The sequence below is a fragment of the Balaenoptera physalus genome (genome assembly GCF_965194825.1).
Source record: "Balaenoptera physalus genome assembly, chromosome: 11".
Taxonomy (NCBI): domain Eukaryota; kingdom Metazoa; phylum Chordata; class Mammalia; order Artiodactyla; family Balaenopteridae; genus Balaenoptera; species Balaenoptera physalus.
The window spans coordinates 80482071-80505321 of record NC_138896.1 but is presented as its reverse complement, the minus strand read 5'-3'; the positions used below and the strand labels follow the sequence as shown (position 1 = coordinate 80505321).

Genomic DNA, 23251 nt, shown 5'->3' with positions numbered 1-23251 from the left:
AAAAAGAATAATATTGACAATTTTTTGATATGGTGAAGGGAATTACAAATGTCATTCAGTAGGGATTTGCCTACCTTCCCACAAACGTTTTCAAACATTATCAGAAAATTAAGTGCCCTCTAAGGCGTGAGTGAGTAAGATAAGACAAGTCTGAATCTTGACTCTACCTTTAGTAGCTTTATGATGGAGGGAAGGCATCAACTTCTCTAAGGTTTCTGATCAAGTAAAATAGAGTTAATAGTAACCACCTCACAGAGTGTTTAAGAATAAATAAGACGGCATATGTGGGAAGAGTTTGTGATCTGTAAAGCATTATAAAAATGAAAATTAATAATATTAATAATACTAAAAGTTAAAATAAAATCAAAAGGTAATGTCCTACAGGAAGTGTTATGATCTCACTTATAGAAAATTAAAATATGTGTGTTTATAAGTACATAAAGATAATATTAGTACCATGACTAGTGAGGTGCAAGGTTGTGATTTTCAGGTTAAAAAAAGCAAATTGCATTCAGCATGATTTTATTTCAATAACAACAAACAATGAATCTGTGCTTGTATGCTTACATATATTTGTAAAAAGGAGAAGATTATGGAATGGGTTATTTCAGGCTATCAGGAGAGGGAGATAGAGAACTGTTCAATTTTCATATAATGCATATACACATCTGCACACACACATAACTTTGTATCCTTTGCATCCCTAACCACAAGCCCATACTATATTTGAAATTTGAGAAACAAAGGGAATTTTTAAAAATAACATTAGTAATATAAACCCTTGATAGCAATATTAATTAATATCCAAAAAAAGTCACCAAAGTGTGCAACAGCATCCAAACTTATAGAATCACATATCTTATTAGAAGTGTTTTAGCTGATAATCCAACATACTTCAAGTCATCCTTGAACTATCAATCCAAACTAACAAAATGAGGCAGCTTCACAAAATCATCCCCATAATGTCAAAGAAAAAAGTACACTGTGGGATCTGAATCTAATCTGAGGGTCCAGAAGCTCTGGGGCATCTGAAACTCTGATGGAGTGATTCAAAGGAGGAGGGAGAGGGAGAGGTTATTAAGGACCTCAGTGCATAACATGAAGCTCTTTAAATTTGGGAGCATCTAGGCCACCCAAGAGCTTGTACTACCTTAATGGCAAAGTGGTGCCATTATACTGTATTGATATGTTTAGTTTCAAGCCATTTCAGTTATATTTTCCACCTTCAGTTAGTAGGGGGAAATTAGTGGCCATGTCTTCTATTTCTTTAAAATTCCCTTTGAAAAGGCTCTAAAAATGTAAAAACTCTATAAAAGAATGTTGACTGGATATAAGCTTATGCTTAAGGGCTCTATGTCAGATAAATCCTAATGAGAATCAATAAATGAGCTTTAAAGTAGCCTGTTGAACTCTGCTTCTCTTTTCTAATCTTTTGTTTTTCATTCTCATGAAGGTCTAGTTCTGTGCAGAGAAATTACGATGTTTGCCAGAGCAGATGCTTATGTGACAAATCAAAGGAGTTGGGGATATTTAGGAGGGGGAGTGAAAATCTTTGTAAGCAAGGCAGTAGTTCTTCATTTTTGGTGACTTCTCCCAACTGTTCGTAAGTTTTCCCCTGGTGTTTGGAGTGGTCCACTAGGCCGTAGCCCTGCTCAGGGAGACAGCCTCCCCACAAAAGGAACATTTACTCAACTTCTGTAAGTAGAGAGTAAAATGTTGTCACTTCATTAAAAATGTTTTCATTCCCTCCAGAAACACTTCTTTGAACTTAGGGGCATCTTTATTCTCACCAAGGAGTCCTAAGGTACTTTACTTTAGTGGCAATTTGAGGATGATACCTAGCTAGGCCCTTGGTTTTTCCAGCTGACCCTGTCACATCTTCAAAACAGCATTCCAAACCATAGAGATACAGTTTTGAAAGAGGCCAAAGGCTTTGAAACTGATAGTCTTCTGTCTAAATTGAGAGATAAGCTGGTACAGAGAGGAGTACTCTTCTAATCTCTTTAAATAAATGATACAGAAGGGAATGAGTGTTAAACAAATGAGGACTCTGGCCCCTCCACAGAAAGACATGACCCAGCAATGGTCCTTTGAACATGAAACGTTGTCTGTAGGCTGCACAGAATATATTGTACTCTCTTCTAGCAATATTTACTGGGTCTAGCAGGCCTGAGGTCCTCAGGATGAGGAAGGCCCAGCTTGGGGACACTCGAACAAACACATTTAAAGCCAACCTTTCTTTCACCTTCAAGGTACAAGAACAGTACCAGAAATTCACAGGATTGTACTCAGAAAACCTAAAAGATATACAAAAGGAAAATTCAAAGGGGAGTAATTCTCCAAAGGTGGGCAAAGGAGAGAAAATAAATTAAGGTGGTAGAGGAGCTGTGAATTCAATGAGTTGAGTAGTTCTGAATCTAACTGTATTTCTCAGTAGTACCCGGTACTGGAAATGCTGGCTCCCCAGGGTCTTCTGCTCTTTGTTTCTCATGAGATATTAAGGAATATTACCATCTTCTCACAGACTTAAGGGCAGGAAAAAAAAAAAAGTTCTAACAGAGGCAAAGTTGGAAGCAAACAAAAATTTTAAGAAAAATTGAAGTATGGAAAGATATTTGAAGTTTGGTCATCCTTTTATAAATTTTTTTATAAAAATCTACTAATTAAAGAACCTTTCTGAATCTCAAAAAATGGGCTTTTACAGAAAATCCAAAGGAGCTTTTTAGAAAACATTAAGATTTGTCAAAAGATGATGAAATGCAACTGGATGAGTTTGGAGAGGTGACAAGTTCAAATGTTGAAGCAGTAATGAGCTTGAGAGGATGCCAGGAGATGAAAGAGATTCTTTGGCACTTTAGGGGAAAAAAAACAACCGTTTTTCCTGGTACATAATATGTAGCATCTTTTTATACAGTTTACAAAGGAAAAAGTTCTTTAGTTCCTGGAGTAAAAGCTTGATATAAAGCCTAGTTGGCTGTCTCTTTGAAAAGCAACAATGATATCTAGTGTAATTAAGATAATTACAAGAGAAATGGATACAAATTCTTAGCCATGATATAACTTTAAGATACTATTTTCAGGAAAAATCTAGAAAATTAGGCATTCATGAATACATATTTCAACAATTTAGAGAAGCAACTTTAATCTGACAAAAGTTAGTTTTAATACTGCAAGATGTTAAGGTTTGAACAGTATCACCAATACATTTTTCAATGATGGATCAAACTTGGAAGAATTAAAACTTGAATCCAGCTCAGTGTCAAATCTTTTATATGAGAATGAGTCATTCTCCACTGAATGACTCCACTGAAAGTCTGCAGTAAGAGGGATCCTGGAGAGCAGGGCAGATTGTATGAAGGCTTAAGTTGTGGTTACTTTTGCTGTCAAGTTAACAATGCTGTATTAGTGCAACTACAATTTTAAACAAGTCTTTCAGACTAATACATAGCAGCTCCTACGAATAATTAAGTTTCCTTCCCATCTATGGAGTAAAACTATGTGCCACTGTTGGATTAATAATTTCTTTTACGAACATTACAGAGAAACTGGGAAAAGATAAGTGCCCACGTCATTTTTATGATTGTATGGATAACTTGATTATCCTTGCCTCACTAAATTTCTGTGCTAGGTTGGAACTGTGATTACCTCATGTGAACCTAGAAAGCATTTTTTTTAGTAAAGACGTGTTTCTGGTGAAGTGGCTCTGAGAGGTTTTCCATGGAATAAATCGACTTCAAAGAACTCTGGAAGATCATCTGTGACAGATCCAGGTTCTTTGTCCCCTACTCCTTTTTTTTTTTTTGCTTTCTCAGCCTCCTTCTTGGTGGAAGGAGTCCTTTCTGACACAGTTACACCAGACTTGTGCTATGAGGGTTGTGCTATTAACACCAGAGAGACTGGTTTTATATAACAGATTCCACTCCAAAGAATCTGAAAAGTTTAAGCCAAATCCCAGGGAAGGCTGTGAGGTGCCACCAACTCTGATTCCTCACTGCCTTCCAGAAGAGATCCAGGAACAGTGGTTTCCCCAGCTCTGACCACATGGGGTGGCTAGAGGAATGAAAGAAGAAGGGAGCAAGGGAAGACGTCTAGGGAAGAAGGGGGCTAAAGCTGACTCAGGCTAGAAGAGCATAATGAGAATAGTAAAAAAAAAAAATATATATATACACACATATATTTGCATCATACTCTGGACTCTGAGAATATTTGCAGTCAGCTACTAGTAAGACTGTATTTTTTCCTGGCAATGGACTATACATGCATGCCTCCTCCAACATTACAGACCATAACAGAGGGTTACATGTAGAATGTGAAATAAGCTGCTAAATGTTCAGAAAATAAAATCTCCTATTTTACACATGGCAGTATTCTTGCTTCATTGCGATGTGGACTTTTAGAGGATTATTTAAATTAACAGTAACAGCAATATGGCTTCAAACCCTTCTTACCTCTAAAGGACCGACTGGACCCCCAAGTGTCCATATATTAAGAATAAGCTTAAATGGATAAGCCAAAATTATGGAAGAAGTAATCAAAGTTAGAAAACCAAATGAAGTCAACTATAAGATACTGATTTTCATTTTTCCTGTGTACTGTAGGAGATGTTGTGTACAGATAGGGACTCTTTATGAAGCATTTATGTGACTTGAGATTGCTTTTATGCAGACTGCATTATGACTGTATTGTGTATTATGCTGTGTTAGCTGCTCTTACAGCATGAGTCATAAAATCAGGAGAAAGTGGACTCCTCTGAATTCTGATAATTGTAACTATTTCAATCATATTGAAAGAATAGGGGAAATGACACACAGTGATGATCTTATTATTTGATCCTCAAACAAGCACAGGTTATCTAACTAAGTAGCCAGCCTCAAAGAAGCACAGGTTATTTCCTGTATATCACTGAGTGGCCAGGCATGTAAGGAACTTAAGGAGGAACATTATTCTTCCATCTCTCTGACCTAGCACAGTCATCTTGAGTGACACCAAGATGAAAGCAACTTTCTGACCCACAGGATATTACAACTCAGCTGAACAGGCTGGCTCTGTAGGCTAGAGTAATGGCATTTTACACTGTGCTTCTACCAGAGATATGACATAGTAGATACCTTGAGGATATCTCTTCCTTTGGGTTTTAGGTAAAATGCCACTTCCTTAGAAAGACTCCCCTGATGTAAGGCTTCCAAGCACTCATCCCTTCCTCATTATTGTCTCTTACCGTACCCCACTCTTACCACACTTATAACACAATGTGATTAGATGTTTATTTTGCTGTTTACACAGCAGCAAGCCCAGTAGATATCTGATGAAAGAGGAAATGTGATCAAATGGTGGCTCCTTGTGGCGCTCCTCACCAGGCAAGGAAATCCTCCGTGCCTGAGTTTTGGCATCAAACAGCCCCTCTCTCACCTTCCTGCCTCTCAGCCTCACCAGGAGAACTTCACCTCAAGTTGCCATCTGAGACAACCCCACTACCAAGGAGAAGGTTTCATTAAAAACCTAAATGTCATCATTCGGCCTAGAATTTAGGAACTGGATAATTTAACAAGCAGCTCTGCTGGGCAAAGTATATGAACGTACGGCTCATACCACAGGGAAAAAATAATAAATAAACATGGAAATATATACAACATCAGGAGACATGAAATAAAAGCTAGTAAAAGCAGACTTGATCCTCTATTTCCACCTACAAAGACGGGGAGGTTAAAAAAAAAAACGTAACAACTAGTGCTAATGGATTTGAGTTTGAGGTGTAACAGGTACACTCATCCACTGAAAACTATCCCTACCCTTTTGGAAAACACAACATGGAGAGAAAGTAATGATGATGTTAATACCTTTGACCCATTCCTCTGAATTTATACTTAAGAGATAATTCAAAAGAAATTAAAAAGTTAATATACACAAAAACATTACTTCAGTGTTTTGTATCATTGTAAACATTTGGGAAACATCTAAATGTCCAATACCTGAAGAATGGTTACGGTACAAAAAACTAATAGAAAGTTAACAGACATTAACACTTCTGCAAATGAAATTAATACTAGGGAAAGGAATCTGCTTATTATAAGCAAAATACAAAATAATACATACATGTATCATACATTCATTCATTCAAGAGCTACTTATTAAACACCTATTGTATACCAGACACTATTCTATGAGCTGAGACTGTGTCCACAAACAAAGCAAACCTCCTTTTTTTGAGCCTTTATTCTAGTGGGTAGAGACAGACAACAAACCGCTAAGAAATAAAATTAATGATGGTTTTCCACCTATGACAATAGCTCATTACAGTCAACCTCCAAATATATGTCTATAAGCAAGTAGAGTAAAATAATTTTGTTCCTAAAATAGACGCTTTTAAAATGTTAATGTCTTTTCTGCAAATTAAGCATGTCTGGGTTACTGATAAAAATAAATGCTAAGTGTGTCTATCGCAAAAAGGCACAAACTCAAGTTAATTCTACTTCTCAAAAAAGGATGACAAGGATGAACTCTAGAAGCAAGCACACTTGCCTTCACTGATGGGGTCTAATCTACCTCTCCCCTTTCTATCCGGGTTGTAATTTTATCTCGTTTAAATAAAACCACACTTTTTTTAACAGAACTGAAATCCCTAGAAACTATATATAACGTAAGTTAATCATTTCACTTATGTGGCATGTTTAGCTACTTTGGGTCTGTCTCCCATTGGGGAGGTAAGCCCCATGGTGGCCAAGGCTTAGAATGTCTCATTTGCCACCCTATCCCCAGCGCCGAGTACAGGGCCTGGCAAAAACCATAGCATCAGTCTGGACTCTCTTTCTCTTACATCCCGTATCTGGTCTGGGCTCTATCTGAAAAATACCTCCAGAATTTAGCCACTTTACACTATATTCTTATTGAGAGACGACTCTCCATGGATCTTTTACACTTCTGCCCATCTTACAAGGGAAGACACTGATAGCTTTTGTTCTGGACTATCTTTTCAAGGAGATTTGTGTAGCAAACAGCCTTGGAAGATAGTGATAGTGTCGCCTCTGAAACAGAGGACAGGTTTGTTCGCCTCCCAGAATAATAAAGATAATATAGGTAACGTTGCAAAAGAGAGCAAAGGTTAGGCACGTTTGCTCGCAGACCATTAGATTGGGGTTTCCTAAGTTTGGGGTCCCTCAGCTGTGACACAAACCCACTGTATGCACAGTGTCCACCTGGGCCATTCTGCATCCCCCATGGGTCTAGTGCTGAACTATTGCAGTGTCTACAACTTGTTTTCAAATGGTTCATAAAACATACACATATGTGTGTACATATGTATATAAATATGGAGAGCGATTTTAAAATGTGACAAAATATTAAAATTTGTGAAACTTAGTGAAGGCATACAGGTGTTCATATTATTATAGGTTGGTATTGGGGGATGAAACAAACCCGAGGCTCATATTTTCTGCCAGCATGCAAGAAACTAGCTAACTTGATAGTTCACCAGTAAGTAGCAGGATAAAATCTCAAGCCCTCACAGTTCTTGGCTGTGCTCCACTCCTATCCTGGCACAGCTGACTATCATCTCTCACTGCAGTAGCCTCCTAACCAGTCTCCTGCCTCCACCCAGGTTTCCCTACGGGCTTTTTTTGCACATGGAAGCCAGAATGATCCACTCCAAACTAAGTCAGATAAAGTTAACTCCTCTGCTTAAAACTCTCCAGTGGTTTCCTGACTTACAAAGCTCTAAGTCTCTGGCTGCCTAGTGTCTTCCTTTATCTCATTTTGTTCCACTCTCCCCACTGTTCCACGAGCTCTAGCCATGCTGGTCTCCTTGCTGTTTCTCTAGGCACGTTTTCGTCTCAAGGCCTTAATGCTTACCATTCCTCTGTCTTAAAATGCTCTCTTACAGAGTTGAATCAATCCCGCAACTCCTTCAGGCCTCTGCTCAAACACTGCTTTCTCAGCCAGGCCTTCCCTGACTCTCCTATTCAAAATTGCAATCCCTCCTCCTCTACTTCACAACCTTACCCCCTTTCTCTGCTTTATTTTTCTCTAAAGCACTTTTTAGATTCTAATATACCATTTCTCCTTTTGTTGTTGTTGTTTATGTCTTCTCACACTAGAATGTAAGCTCCAGGAGGGCAAGGTCTTTGTTTTCCTCATTTCAGTATCCCTAATCTAGAACAATTTCCGGTACATAGTTGGCATTTAATACATTCTTGTTAAATGACTGAGAATGGACTTCTAATCAGGCCAAACTCAATTTCTTATTAACTGTGCCACTTTGGACATGTTGTATAGCCTCTCTAAGACTTAGTTTCCTGTCTGTAAAATAGAATCACCTTCTTCATATGATTGTTGAGTAGACTGGACAAGGTACACATGAAAAGCACCTACTAGATATTTAATTAATGACATTTCTCCTTAACCAGATCTCAGTAAAATTTGTGTTAATTTTACAGTATACATTTTAGTATCACCAGGGAAAACTTGATTTATCTTATATATCGCTATGCATATCTTTTCATCTTTATATCTTCAGCATACAGCCCAGTTTCTAGCAAACACTAGTCATTCGATAAGGGTGTGCTTATTTGTTTTGCTTTCTCTCATTAAACAGATAGTATCACGTTAAAATAATTTGGAAAATACAGAGAAGAAACAAATCACCTATAGTCCTATCACAGTAACATGACTGTCATTACTATTTTATTGTATTTTCTTCTGGAATTTTTTTTCTATGACTTTTTCAATTGAAATTATAATGTGCATACATTTTTATATCATGATTTTTTTCTACTTATTTTTTGATATAAACATTTTTCCATATACCTATGTTGTCTTTCCAACCATTACCTTTTGAGAGCTGCATCATTTTGTCAAGTAGAAGTATTATAGTTTATTTTCTCTTTAGTGGATATTTAGATAATTTCCGACTGTTAACTTCAATAAATTTTAAAAGATTTAAAAAGAAAGGAAAGACTCTACTTTTTTCTCTTTCTCTCCCTTCTAAACTAAAGCGTGTCTGACCCTTTTGGGAAAAAAGGAACTGAATTCCTCTACTGTGCATTTGCAAGAGAACACTTCTGAATAATTCATGGGTACATAAAGATGGAAAAGATATACATCATCTAGCTCATTATTAACATAATACAGCCAAATGAAACATTATCCTAAAAAGTCATTTAATTGCAGCTGTGAAATGAGACTTTGACCATTTTAGAAAGAAGTCATATTTGAGATGAAAATAAATACATTTCAAAATTATTTTAAGGCATTGCCTAATGCAAATTCTTTGCTGTAAATGGTGGTTACTGGGTTTTTTTCCTTAAAAATGGAAAATCAGTCTTTCCAATTTACCAAGTTAGTGAACTATCTGGAGAATAATGTAGTAAACTTCTAAAATATCTATAAATAAAAGGTAACAAAGAAATCACCTAGATTTCTGTAGGTAAATGTTAGTGGCTTTTTTTTTTTTACTTTTTAGTTAGGTCCATGAGAAATGATTCAAATTGTAATATTAAAACTATGTGCTAATTACTTCAATCATTGAAAATGTTTGATTATATCATTCCTTTAAAAAGGTATACTTATTCATCAAAAATGGAAACCATAAAGAGAGATGAAAAAATAAGTATAAACACATTTATTTTATACAGGGCCAAGGAAAGTAAAAAGAAAATAGAAGGACGGAGCACGGCTAGCAGACTCTTTACAGATTATTGAATGCACACATGATTTGAAACCTCTGAACATCTGAATTCATTTTTTTTTCCTTCAGTCCCCTCTCTCTTAGCCCCTCTTCCAATCTATGTTCACCAGTACTCTAGACCTAATTCTGTCCTGGTTGTGTAGTTGTATGCTGAATTTCCTTTTGCAATTCTCCTATATTCAAACCCATTTCCTGGACTCAATGTCTTCCTATTCTTGGTTTATTCCCTTATTTTGGTTAAAATACATCCTCTAGTTGCCTCCTAAGAAGGTAAGTGTTTTGAGTACTTATGTATCTTTAAAAATACCTTTATTCTACCATTTACCCTACTTGATTAATCTCTTAAAAAGCTGGGCACATACTCTTAAAATTTCGAAGGTATTGTTTCAATATTTTTTAGCATCAATTCTTAGATTTGAGAAATCAATGCTATTTAGAGTTAAGGATGGAAGTAGAGGGCCTGAGAGAATATATCTGGCTGTCAGATTTCTGAGATTAGAGTGGAGATGAGAGATGGTGCTGAGAGTCTCATTGTTCAGTAAGTGGACTCACTTAATAATCCCTGTTTCAGTCCTTGCCCTGGCGCTTCACTCTACTCTGCTTAATGTCACTGACTTCAAGTCTCCTCCAGTTTAAATCCTCTAGAGAATAAACCTATTGCTCCTGAAACACAGGTGGCCAGGGTCCAACCACTTACATGTCCCTTCCTTTTATCTTTACATATCCCTCTTCCTCACCTTCTACAACACGTGGTGCTCCAAGGGCTGAGCCTCCAGAGGGTGTTCAGGGTGAATCAGCATACTTCTAGTCTAGTCAGTCCTACAGCCTCATTGCATTCTGTCCTCCAAAAAGTTTTCATCCATTCCTATCTCTTCTCTGTGCTCTCTGTCCTTGTGAAAGAAAAACTTTGTTTTATTCCTTTACTGTCTTTTTCTAAGAAGTGTTGACGGGAGAGAGCCTTTTTTTACTCTTCAAGTGGTGGCACATGCCACTTCTTTTCTAAGGCCTCCCTGACTCCAAACTCCTCTGGTCCACTGTCTATTACTCCCTCTTAGGTCCCAGAGTGCAGGGAACAGATCCCTAGTAGCTACTTTCTATTCTTTGTTGATCTCTTCTACTAAAAATACTACTTCTATACTCCGTATCATAAGGTAGAGCCCTTGGTCACTTTCCATCCTGGTCTGCCTTTATTTCATGCATCAGTAGGTGTCTTATTGCAGGGACAAAGACTAACATTTTTTATGCAGCCCCACAATGCTTAAAATAGGTGATCTCAGACTTTAGTGTGTCTAAGGATCACTTAGAGAACTTGTTTGAAATGAAGATTCCCTCAGAAAAATTGAATATGACTGTGACACTGTCCTGAAAACTAGACATCTAATAGCACTCCAGTGTGATTCTGACGCAGGTAGTTCTGAACCATAATATGAGATATTATTGTCTAAGGACACTCCTAAGCACTTGTTCAAGAAAAAAATGAATTGATTACATTGGTTGATTTGTTGTTGTTCTTCCCCATTTTATTTTTAAAAGGTTGGAATTCTGGTTTCCCTTAATATACTATTATGAATCAGACATTCATGAATTTATCTGTCTTTTCTTTAGACTTGTTATAATTTTATTTTCCTTTAATATCTCTTAGGATTACAAATTTCATAAGTTTATGGTCAGTCATATAAAGTATAGTTCTATATTACTGTGCTGCCCTTGATTAATTTCTTACAAGATTCACAGGTATTCTATTTATAGAATTCCTGGACTTGACAAATATATTAGTTAGCTCAGGCTGCCATAACAAAGCACCATAAACTAGTTGACCTAAACAACAGAAATTTATTTTCTCACAGTTCTGGAAGCTAGAAGATCAAGGTCAGAGTACAAGCACGGTTGGGTTCTGATCCCATGATGCTTGGAGAGGATCCTTGGATGCTTGGAAGCATCCTCTTCCAAGCTTGCAGACTTCTTGTCTTGCTGCCTTCTCACTGTGTGATTGCATTAACTTTCCTTAGTATGTGCATGTGGAGAGAGGTAGAGAGAGATCTCTTCTTCTTTTTATAAAGCCACCAATCCTATCAGGTTAGGACCCTATCCTTGTGACCTCATTTAACCCAAATTACCTCCCAAAAGCCTTAGCTCCAAATACAGCCGCATTGGAGGTTAGGGCTTCAACAAATGGATTGGGTAAGGGGGAATCAATTGAGTCCACAGCAGCAAACCACACACAATGTTTAGGTACAGCTATTCCTACATCTAAACCTGTGCACCCAGGACTTGGCACAGCACTTTGAATGTGACAGATGCTCAATAAGCATTTGTTTGATGAGTGAACAGCCAACATATAGTAAACAAAGCTACACAACAGCTAAGAAAAGAAGATTATCTGATGTGCTCTGCTTTACACCAAGTCAATGTGTGAAAATGTTGAAATATGCATACTGATATATTCAATACACAAAAGAATTCACTAGGACTTCCTTTGGGCATATAAAGCATTTAAAAATTCAATTTATACTTGTTTTCTTTCTAAAAAGTAAATTGAGGTACATGTATAAATGGATAATACATTCAGATGAAGTTAATAAAAGGAACAAGTAATCAGATTGAGAATATGGATGGTTCATCTTCACAGGTTACATGAATAAGTGTTTGGCAACAGTCTGGAGAAGAGAGAGGTAGAGATTCAAGCTTTGGAAATTAAATGCATCCACATTTCACTGGCCAAAGGCAAGTCCCATGACCACATTTGACTTTAAGGGTGGAGGGAGTATAATTCTCCCTTGTACAAGAGGTGAACTGGTCAATGAATAGTGTAGTAAAGCCTGCCACAGTGACTATAGGAGGTTTTCAATGGAAAATCGACTTTATTCTCCAAGGTATTTTTTGAAACATTTTATTTTTGCTAATTTGAGTGTTAGCTTCAATTCCTGACTGCCACATAGAAAATGAAAGCCAGAGATGGATTTGAGTTATACAGCTGCTGATAGATGTGCAGCAATTTCCTTTCCACACCTCTCTTTGGTGTCTGAGTGGATCTGAAGAGACAATTTTGGTCTTTGTGGCTTCATAATTGATTGAAAGTGAAATAACTAGGGTCTCTTACTTTGCCTGAAAAAGCCAGAACCTGAAGGGTGCCCTCAAGGGAAGAGTAGCATTTAAGCACAACATGCTCTAGAGAAGAGAAATGCTGGCTCTTACAAATCCATTGAAAGCCTCTCCCTTAACGGTTTTCTCACCCTTGTCTCCTCAGAGAGCAGAGCAGCAAGTTCAGTGAACAGAGACAGAAATCTAACCCAGCCGTCTAGCATACCACCACAGGAAAGAGTCTTCCTGGGGACAGCATTCTCAGGGCTCACAAAGCAGGAAAAACTTCTCTTAGAAAGAATGGTCAGGTAGGAAAAGCAACATTCCCTTCACAGTGAGCCCTACCTCTGAGACGATTCCAATGTGGGAGCTATAAAACTTACAGTACTGCTTTAACAGAGTCAGAAATTCATTGGAGTTGCCTCGGAAACAATCAACAGGACTACTGACTAACAAATCTAAGATTCTATGCCATGCTCCCAGCATATACTGAAACAGTGCCTGAGCAACATAATTCCTAAATGAGCAGCTTCAAATTATTGGGGGTGGGGGCGTTATAGAATAAAAGGAAAGGAAAGTGACTTAAATGTACCCATTTGTGACTGTAACAAAGTCTAAAGACATTTTACTTAGCTCAACTAGGGGAAGGGGCTTGGCAGTAATTGAGACAGAAGAGATTATTCATAAACTCATCTGACCAGAGGATGACTATGGACAAAACTTAACTGTGTATGAACAATACTGAATCCTGTTTGTAACATAGGCTAGTGAACATTTGACTACAGTAGACCCTCTCTAACCAATCTCCACTCAAGCAATCTGTTGGATTAACCAACTATCCACAGTGTCACTGTGAAATATCCCAGCTAATACGACAGCATAATAAAACCTTACAAGTGGTAGGCTACTCTTTTGGACATCCATGTACTTTTTCAGTCCCCACTAGTTGAGCTGTATATCTACCAAGCATTAAATGTATTTGTCCCCAAACTTGCTAACATCTGTTGTACCTATTGTTTTAATTATATTTAATTACATATCATGTAAACTAATAAAATGTAAATGTGAGAAGAAAGAGTTGCTTCTTCTGTAAAAACCCATCTGAATACCTTGGAAAGATTCAAATAAAAGTGAATTGTAGGTGAGAAATGTAAAATATTAGAGGAAAAAAATAAATTTAGAATAATTTTGCCTCATTGTTTTGGAAGTGACTTTACTTAGTTTTACAGTAACTGAAAATGGACATCCTTATAATTATGGTGTGATTTATGGAAGATAGAGTCAGAACTCCAACTGCCTATTTCTTGCCTAAAGAGAAGGACTTGGTCCTACATTAAATATTTTTTAATTATATTAATAAGCTTTAAGTAAACATTAAATTCTTAAGATATACAAAGTAATATTTCTGGTTTTAATTTTTCCAATTTTTTATTAGAAAAGTGTTCAAATTTATAGAAAAAAAAATCCACGGTACTGTAAACACCTGTATACCTTCACCAAGTTTAACCAATTTTAATATTTTGCCACATGTTTTATCTGTCTCCATACATATATACACACATATGTGTATGTTTTATGAACCACTTGAAAGTAAGTTGCCAACACTGCAACACTTCACCCCTAGATACTCCAGCCAGAATCTCTAAGAGTACAGATATTCTCCTACATGACCAAAATACTAATATCATATTTCAAAAATTGATAATAATTCAATAATGTCATCTAAAATATTGTCCTTATTTAAATATTCCAGAAGCTTATGAAATGTCTTCCATATTACTTTTTCCCACATCCAAAAGCCAAATCAAGTTTTACACATCGCATTTGCTTGTTATGCCTCTTTAGTCTCTTTTAACTTAGAGCATCTTTTTTTAGTTTCTTTTTTTTTTCATGACATTGACTTTTTTATGAAGAGTCCAGGACAGTTGTCCTATTGACTACCTCATATTATGGAGATGTCTGATTATTTTCTCAATACTAGATTCAAGTTGAAACTTTTTTTTTCCCCAAGAACACTGGATAAGTGATATGCACTTCTTACTGCATGATATCAGTTTGCAATATTATTGTCACTGGTAGCAGTACCTGTACTGGAAATAATAAATTTGATCACTTGCTGAAGGTACACTTTCTCTTTTGTTATTAGAAATTGATCTGCAAGAAGATACCACACTATCACATGCATATTCTATGTCCCAGCAACCTTTGATCCAATAGTTATAGCATCTATTAATGATCTTTGCTTAACTCAAGTATTACATAGACAGTTTCAAAAGAAGAATTTCCTAATTCTACAATTCCTTCTACTTTTATTAATTCATATTTTTTGCCTCCTCCCATCCCAAAAAGGGAGCTTTCTCTCAATTTTCCCTTTCTCTATTCATATTTATCTCTTTTTAAGTACATCATGGACTCAGAAATTTCTTCTATTTAATGTTCTGTAATCCATTACTTTCATCATTTTTGATACCCAAGTTATTCCAAATTTGGACAATGGAAGAACCTTCCCATAAGCTTCTGTTTCTTTCTGAAATATCACCATTAGTGTTTGAACACTTCCGTGTTTTTAGCACTAGACTTTTTGTACTTTCCCTGAACCAGACCTGGAATCAGCCAGTTCTTGAGTAGAGAATGATACTTAGAAAACACAGGTACTTGATGTGCTTATTGCTACTAGAGTATCTTGCTTCTAGTCTATAATAATTCCTTAATATTATGAAATATCCAGGCAATGTTCAAATCTCTACAAGTATCAAATTTCTACAAGTGTCTGTCTCTTTTTCTCTTTCTGTCTGTCCTTGTTTTCCTCGCCACTTTTCCTTATAGTTCTTATGCTACAATCAGAATCCAAATAAGGTCAGTATATTGTAATTGGTTGATATGTGCCTTCTCTTATCTCTTTTTTTTTTTCAATTGATTTGTTCAAGAAGTGTTTTTTATTCCCCTGTGGATTATCCCACAGTATGGATCTTGCTGATTGCATCCCCAAGGTATAATTCAGCATGTTCCTCTCCTTCTAGCATTTCCTGTAAATCTGTTGCTAGATCTAGAGGTTTTTTGGTTTCTTGGCAAGGATACCTCATAAGCAATGTAATGTACTTCCATTAGGAGGTGCATAACACCTAGTTGATTCTTAATATGGGATGTCAAAAACCAATGAAGATCATTACTGAGACCCATTAACTTATGAGGATTGCAAAATAGTGATACTCTACTTATTCCATCTTCATGTATTAGCTGGAATACTAATAAATACACATTTCCCCTCACCAAATATTTGGTTACTCAGGGATACATTTTGAATCAGAAAATAAGAATAAATGCTTGATACAACACTTTTCTCTTTAACAGCTGTTTTTTCCAGAACAATGAGTTGATAACCTAGAATTCTCCAAAAGTGACCAATGATTTCTTTGCTATCATTATGAATTCATGGATTTAAACCAATTTGATGTGTTTCAAATCACTGCGATTCTTTTCCTAAAGACGTTGAAAGTGTTCCATACTTCGTCCAAAAAGAATCTATTCAAGATGGTTCCTTTATCCTTTTGGAACAACACTAGTTGTCTCTGATAATTACCTTACTTTATGGTATAACAAGATATTTCAGGCTTACCTTGTAAATCTTCTGTCCAAGATTCTGGAATCTGCATTTCTTCATCAACTTCTGGTTCCTTTAAATGGGAATCGAGATATAGAGACCACAATCAGTACATTAAAGGTATTCATTGATTTGGGATCATCATTGTTTTGCAGACCATTTTAGAGGAAAGAGCTACAAAATACTTTTTTAAAAAATGACATAATAAATCATGTGTTTATACTGATATTTCCAATTCAAATTCAGAACTACAGGACTTTTATTAACTTCATCAATCTTATTATCTGTATCTCCTTTCTCCTATATAAAACAGTCCAGCTCTCAACATCCAATTATTACATTATATCCCATTTACATTATCCCACAATACTCTCCAGTCTCAAAATAGTACCTACATTACCACCAACAATATGATTACCAAAAACAGTGTAAGATTATTTTGTCTTTTTTTGCTTTTTCCTTTGGTCCTTTGTATATAATCCATGGGGATATACAGTCAACTTTGGTTTAATTAACTATAATATAAATTTAATTGACATAACACACTTCTTTGTGGTTGTGCTACCAATTTCATACATTTAGATTCATTTATTTTGTTTCTGGTTTTTAGTATTATTTTAAATTTCATTTTGTTTATAATGATACAAAACTTACATTGTTACAAAGTCAAATCTATAAATCAAACTACGTTCAGAGAAATCTAGCTTGTCTCCTTCATACCGTGTCCTCTCCCAAAGAATAATTAGTATTTTTTGTTTAACCTTCCATTAAATATATACACATACACAAAAATACATCTGTATTCCTACACTCTCCCCTTAAAAATACAGTAACATAAACGCACTCTTTTCTATACCTTACTTTTTTTTTTTCATTGATACTAGATATACTGGAGGTCCTCTATAAAAGATAGTCCTCATTCTCTTCTACAGCCACAGGATAATTTATTGTGTAGTGCCCACAGTGCCCTGCTGATGAACAGGGAAAAGTTTGGAAATTTCCAGACCTCTGCTATCACAAATAACACTGGAATGAAAAGCTTTTCACTTTTGTTCTTTGCATTTTTGCTTATTTACTGCATTTTGCTACTGTACCTTCTAGAGCTCTAGAAATTAGATTGCTAGATCAAACTATAAATGTACATATAATTTTGCTAGATGTTGACAAACTCCTCTCCAAATTATTATATTATTTTGATTCGTATCAGCAATATATGACAACACCCATTTTCCCCATAGCTTCACCAATAATGAAGGTTATCAAAGTTTTGGATTTTTGCCAATATGATAGGTAAAAATTATGTTTCATGGTATGTTAATCTGCATTTCTCTCATTATAAATGGGCATTGTTTTATGTTTTTATCTTTAAGAACCATTTCATGAGCTATTTAAATTACTAGCCCATTTTTCTATAGAGTGGTTGTCTTTTTTTCTTCTCTGTTTTAGATGCTCCTTGTATATTAATACTTGGTCTGTGATACAAATTGCAAATTTTTTCAATTTGTCTTTTGTCTTTCTATGTATGGTAAAAATATTTCTTTTGTTTTGCTTTTGCTATGCTAAGTTCTTTCTTTTTATAAGATTAAACAATCTTTTCCTTTCTGGATTTCATGAAATTTCCACTCATGTTTGCTCCTACAACTCATAAGACTTTTTTTTACCATTTAAATCTCTCATGTATTTGAAAGAAGACTAAATTAAATCCAGAGCAAGCAGAAGAAAAGAAATAATAATAGAGAAGAAATCAATTGAAAATGTAGTTGAAAATGGGAAATCAATAGATAAAAAGCCATGAAATCAAAACCTGCTTCTCTGAAAACATCAATAAAATTGATAAACTTCTAGACAGACTAAGAAAAAAAGAAAGAGGACACAAATTACTAATATCAGAAATGAAAGAGGAGATATCACTACAAATCCTATGGACATTAAAAGGATAATAAAGGAATATTATGAACAACTAACTGTATGCCCACAGATTTGATAACCTAGCTGAAATGGACCAATTCCTTGAAAGACACAATTTGCCAAAACTCAAACAAGAAGAAACAGACAATTTTAATAGGCCTATATCTATTACAGGTATTGAATCAATAATTAATAACTTTTAAAAACAGAAAAAGCACCAGGCCAAGATAGGTTCACTGGTGATATCTACCAAACATTTAAGGAAGAAATTATATTAATTGTTTTACAATCTTTTTCAGAGGATAGAAGCAGACAGGAAGTGGCACAACAGGAACTCTTATTCATTGCTGGTGGGAATGCAAATGGTACAGCCACTTTGGAAGATAGTTTGGCGATCTCTCACAAACTAAATATACTCTTACCATATAATCTAGTACTCACACTCTTTGGTATGTACCCAAAGGAGTCGAAAACTTATGCCCACACAAAAACCTGCACGTGGATGTTTACAGTAGCTTTATTCATGATTGTCAAAACCTGGAAGCAACCAAGATGCCCTTCAGTAGATGAATGAATAAACTGTGGTACATCTAGATGAGGGAATATTATTTAAGGCTAAAAAGAAATGAGCTATGAAGCCATGAAAAGATATAGAGGAAACTTAGATGCATATAACTAAGTGAAAAAAGTTCATTTTTAAATGCTACATATTGTGTGATTCCAATCAGAAAAAGCTACATACTGTAAAATTACATGGCATTTTGGAAAACGCAAAATTATGAGGACAGTAAAAACTCAGGAGTTGCCGAGAGCTGGGGTTTGGGAAGGAAGATATGAATAGGTAGAGCACAGAGGATTTTTAGGGCTATAAAAACACTTTGTGTGATACTATAATGATGGTGCATGTCATTATACATTTGTCCCAATCCATGGAATGTACAAACACCAAGAGTGAATCCTAAGGTAAGCTGTGGACTGAAGGTGATTATGATATGTCAATGTAAGTTCATCAATTGTAACACATGTCCCACTCTGGTGGGGGATGTTGATAATAGGGCAGGCTTAGCATATGTGGGGGCAGGGAAAATATGGGAAATCTCTGTGCTTTCTGCTCAATATTGCTTTGAATCTAAAACTGCTCTTAAAAAAATAAAGTCTTTAAAAAATTTAAATGGAAATCCAAGGGCCTCAAGTAGTGAACACTATTTTTAAAAAATCAAAGTTGGAGGATTTACACCATCTGATTTCAAGATTTATTATAAAGCTACAGTAATCAAGACAGTGTAATATGGCATAATGATAAACAAACATATAGATCAATGGAAAAGTCCACAAATTGACCCTTACATATCTGATCAACAGATTTCTGACAAAGGTACAAAGATAATTCAATAGTGAAATTATAGTTCTTTCAATAAATGGAGCTAGAACTGGATATCTGTATAGGAAAAGAAAAAGATGAGCCTCCACCCCTACTTCTCACCATACACCAAAATAAACTCAAAAATGTCATACACTGAAATTTTAAAGTTAAAACTGTAAAACTTAAAGAAAAAAATAAGAAAAAAGTCATATTCTTTGGATCAGAAGATGTTTCATAAATTAAACACAAAAATATCTAACTATAAAAGAAAAAAATGATAAACTGGACTTCATAAAAGTAAAAACTTCAACTCTTCAAAATACACAATTAAGAAAGTGAAAATGCTAGCCACAGACTACGAGAAAATATTCAAAACAAAAACTAAGAAAATATCTAAATAAATATATCTGAAAAAGATCTTGTATCAAGAATACATAAGAAACACTTAGAACTCGATAATAAGAAGACTAGCAACCAGTAAAAATAAAGTTGATTTTATTAAGGAATTCAGTGAGATCTCTACCCCATCTGTTATCTTGAGTCCAAAATTGATCCCATGCCCAGGGCTTAGCAGGACTGCTGACCGCTTGACACTGCTAGAGGTAAAAGTGTCCAGTTTCAGGAATGTTGCTGAATTCGTTTCAGTTCAACTGTTCACACACAACGAGGAACAAATTAAAAAACAGAGAGCAGGGACTTCATCAAGTTTATAGACCAGGTTGTAAGAACTGTTTTGAGTCTGCTTTGCTAATAATGCTTGTCAACTAAAAGTCTATATTTAAGACAGCAAAGTGAGAAAAGGAAAAGGAATAATAGGATAATACAGGGCTCAACAGCCAACACAGTTGTAGAAACGTGAACACTGAAAATTAATTTAATCACAGTTGTGACAGAACTATATTGAGTGATGAACTGAAATACTCTATATCTTCTGGAAGCTAGGATATTAGGGAGGAATTGAGAATTAAATCAGAAATCACATCTTATAAAAAGTACACTGACTCACAGAATTGTACCAAACCAAGCAATGATATTTATTAGACTCTCACAATGAACACCAGTTCATTCAGACTCCTATATGCAAGATTAAACCACAAATAAACTGATGCAAGGATAATTCTGCATGGTCTCACGGTTTCTAAAAAATAAAACCACTGATGCTCCATCAGCAAATTCTGACCAATCCCTGCTAAGATCACCATACATTTTATAACACCCTTTCCCTATGTCCTTTTGAGACTCATCTTTGTTCTGCATGATGTAGGGTCTCCTTTCCTGCAGCAAATAATAAAACTAACTTGATTTCAGGTGTGTTCTGAATGGTCTCTTGCTGCTATAGAAAGAAGAATGGGAAGACAAAAAGAATAGAGTGAGTGGTGGTAGATCCTTATCCTCCATGGTTGGAAGTGAATAGACAATGCATAAAATTTACAAATCAAGAAGCAACAATAAAAGCATGTTATTTAGACATATGGAGATAAGTATCAAAAGAATCACCTAAGGAAACTGAATGTGGTTGCCTCATAGAATGAGTTAGAAGACCTTTCTTCTGTTTAAAATCTCGCAGAACCATTTGAATCTTTAAGCTATATGCGTATATAACTTTGATAATAATGAAATTAAATTAAAAATAATAAACTAGGCAGATATTTCAGGATAAAATAACACAAAGCCATATTCTATTTATTGTTGATATGAATTTGTAAACTAATATTCCTATCCACTTTTCATGTATTCACTAAACAAATATCTATTTATTGAACACCACTAGGTACCAGACACAATTCTAGGTAATAGGGATACACTAGAGAAAAAGAAAACAAAAAAAAATCCCTGCCCTAATGCAGATGAGGAAACTGGGCCCTGTCTATCCCCTCAAAAGGTAAAATAGTTCCAGGTCACAAAACTGGCAAATGGTTAAGCCAGGATTTGAAATAAGGCAGTCTGATTTCTAGAGCCTACTGATTTTAATTTTAATTGCAAACAGATTGATAGCGGGTCAGGAAATTTCTAAAATGAATCTGGAGCATCTTGTAGTACCAGAATGTAAGAAAGTACTCCAAAAAAAGAATTCCAATAATGGGTGCATGTTAAAGGGACATAGAAGCCAACTGAAAGAGCTCACAATGGTTAAAGCTGCAACAATTTTAGCAGCAAAATAAATAAAGGAGTATTAGATTATAGCCCAAAGTATAAATGAAATATCCATGAGTCCATATTGACAGAGAGAGACAGAGAGAGAGAAAGGGAGAGAAGAGGAGAGAAGAGGAAAGAAAGGACACATCTCCCATGCAAAAGAATTCCAAATAATTTATATAGCTACTCCACACTAAAGCTATTCCCCTTTACTGTGGACTGTGTATAGTGACTTCCTTCCAAAAAGTACATTATGGAAAGGGGGATAAAAAGAATAACTTCATAGTGGAGAAACTTGACAAATACTACCTCAGCTAGGTAATCAAGGTCAACATCAATAATGATAAAGGCATGTTGATAATATTTACTTGATATGATGTGATGAAAATGGCACTTTACTTTTGTGATCTTCCTACCGAAAACTCTTTAACTCCAGGCAAATCATGAGAAAAAACATTAAACAATCCCAGTTGAAGTACATTCTACAAAATATATGACCAGTACTCCTCAAAACTGTCCAGGTCATCAAAAATAAGGAAAATCTGAGAAACTGTCACAGCCAAGAGGAGCCTAAGGAGACAAGACAACTAAATGTAATGTAATATCCTGGATGAGATTCTGGAACAGAGGAAGGACATTAGGTAAAAACTAACAAAATCTGAAAAAAAGTATGAGCTTTAGTTATACATAGTATGTATATCAATATTAGTTCATTAATTATAACAAATATGCCATACTAATGTAAGATGTTAATAATAGAGGAAAACTGGGTACAGGGTACATGGGAGCTCTCTATATGATCTCTGCATTTTTCTGTAAATCTAAAACTGCTTTTTGAAATAAAGCTTATTTTTAAAATTTTGAGCAAATGAAAAAAAACATATGGACAGATTGGCAATTTAGCAATTAGGGTCTATTCTGTTCTTCGAAAATAACAACATAGACTAGTTGGCTAAGTCTCCTTATCATGTGCTTTATTGAACAGGCTGTCTAAAAGCCAAGATTATGAATTCCAAGTTGAATATTCTAGAAAAATGTGTAAAATGGACATATACTTAAATAGCACAAGTATTTCTCTCTAGGGTGAAATCACAGGTGACCTTTCTGTTGTTGTTTTCTGTATTTTCCAAGTTACCTGCAATGAGCATGTAGTACACACAGAATTTTAAAAACCAACATAATATATATAATAATAAAAGAAAAATGTTATTTTGGTAAAATTTACAATTAAATAAATAAGTTCATGTGCTGTAGAGGGCACCTTAGAGGAACAGGAAGGAAGAACATTTATTCTACAAATACTAGATGCCAGTCACTGGGCTGGGCACTTAACATACATTATCTCATTTAGGTGTGCAAAATAAGAATGTCCTTGAATTGAATCACATTTGGAGAGTAATTTTACGTTTATGAAAGCCATCGTTAAGTTTAAAGCAAAAATGTTAACGCATGGTTTTTAGAATTCCGATCAGGGCATGTTTTT

General features: G+C 35.3%; 1 protein-coding gene across 6 annotated transcripts in view; it reads right to left on the bottom strand.

The window, feature by feature from the left end:
- LOC309637522 (uncharacterized protein) overlaps positions 1-23251 on the bottom strand; it is a 759578-nt gene that overhangs the window by 680133 nt on the left and 56194 nt on the right. For all 6 annotated transcript variants that reach the window (XR_014250578.1, XM_082412431.1, XM_082412430.1 and 3 more), the window contains exon 3: positions 16377-16434. Coding sequence is in view for 5 of the 6 variants with exons in the window: in XM_082412431.1 (XP_082268557.1) it covers positions 16377-16421 (45 nt within the window). In the remaining variant the exon portion in view is untranslated. The remainder of the gene's footprint in view (positions 1-16376; positions 16435-23251) is intronic.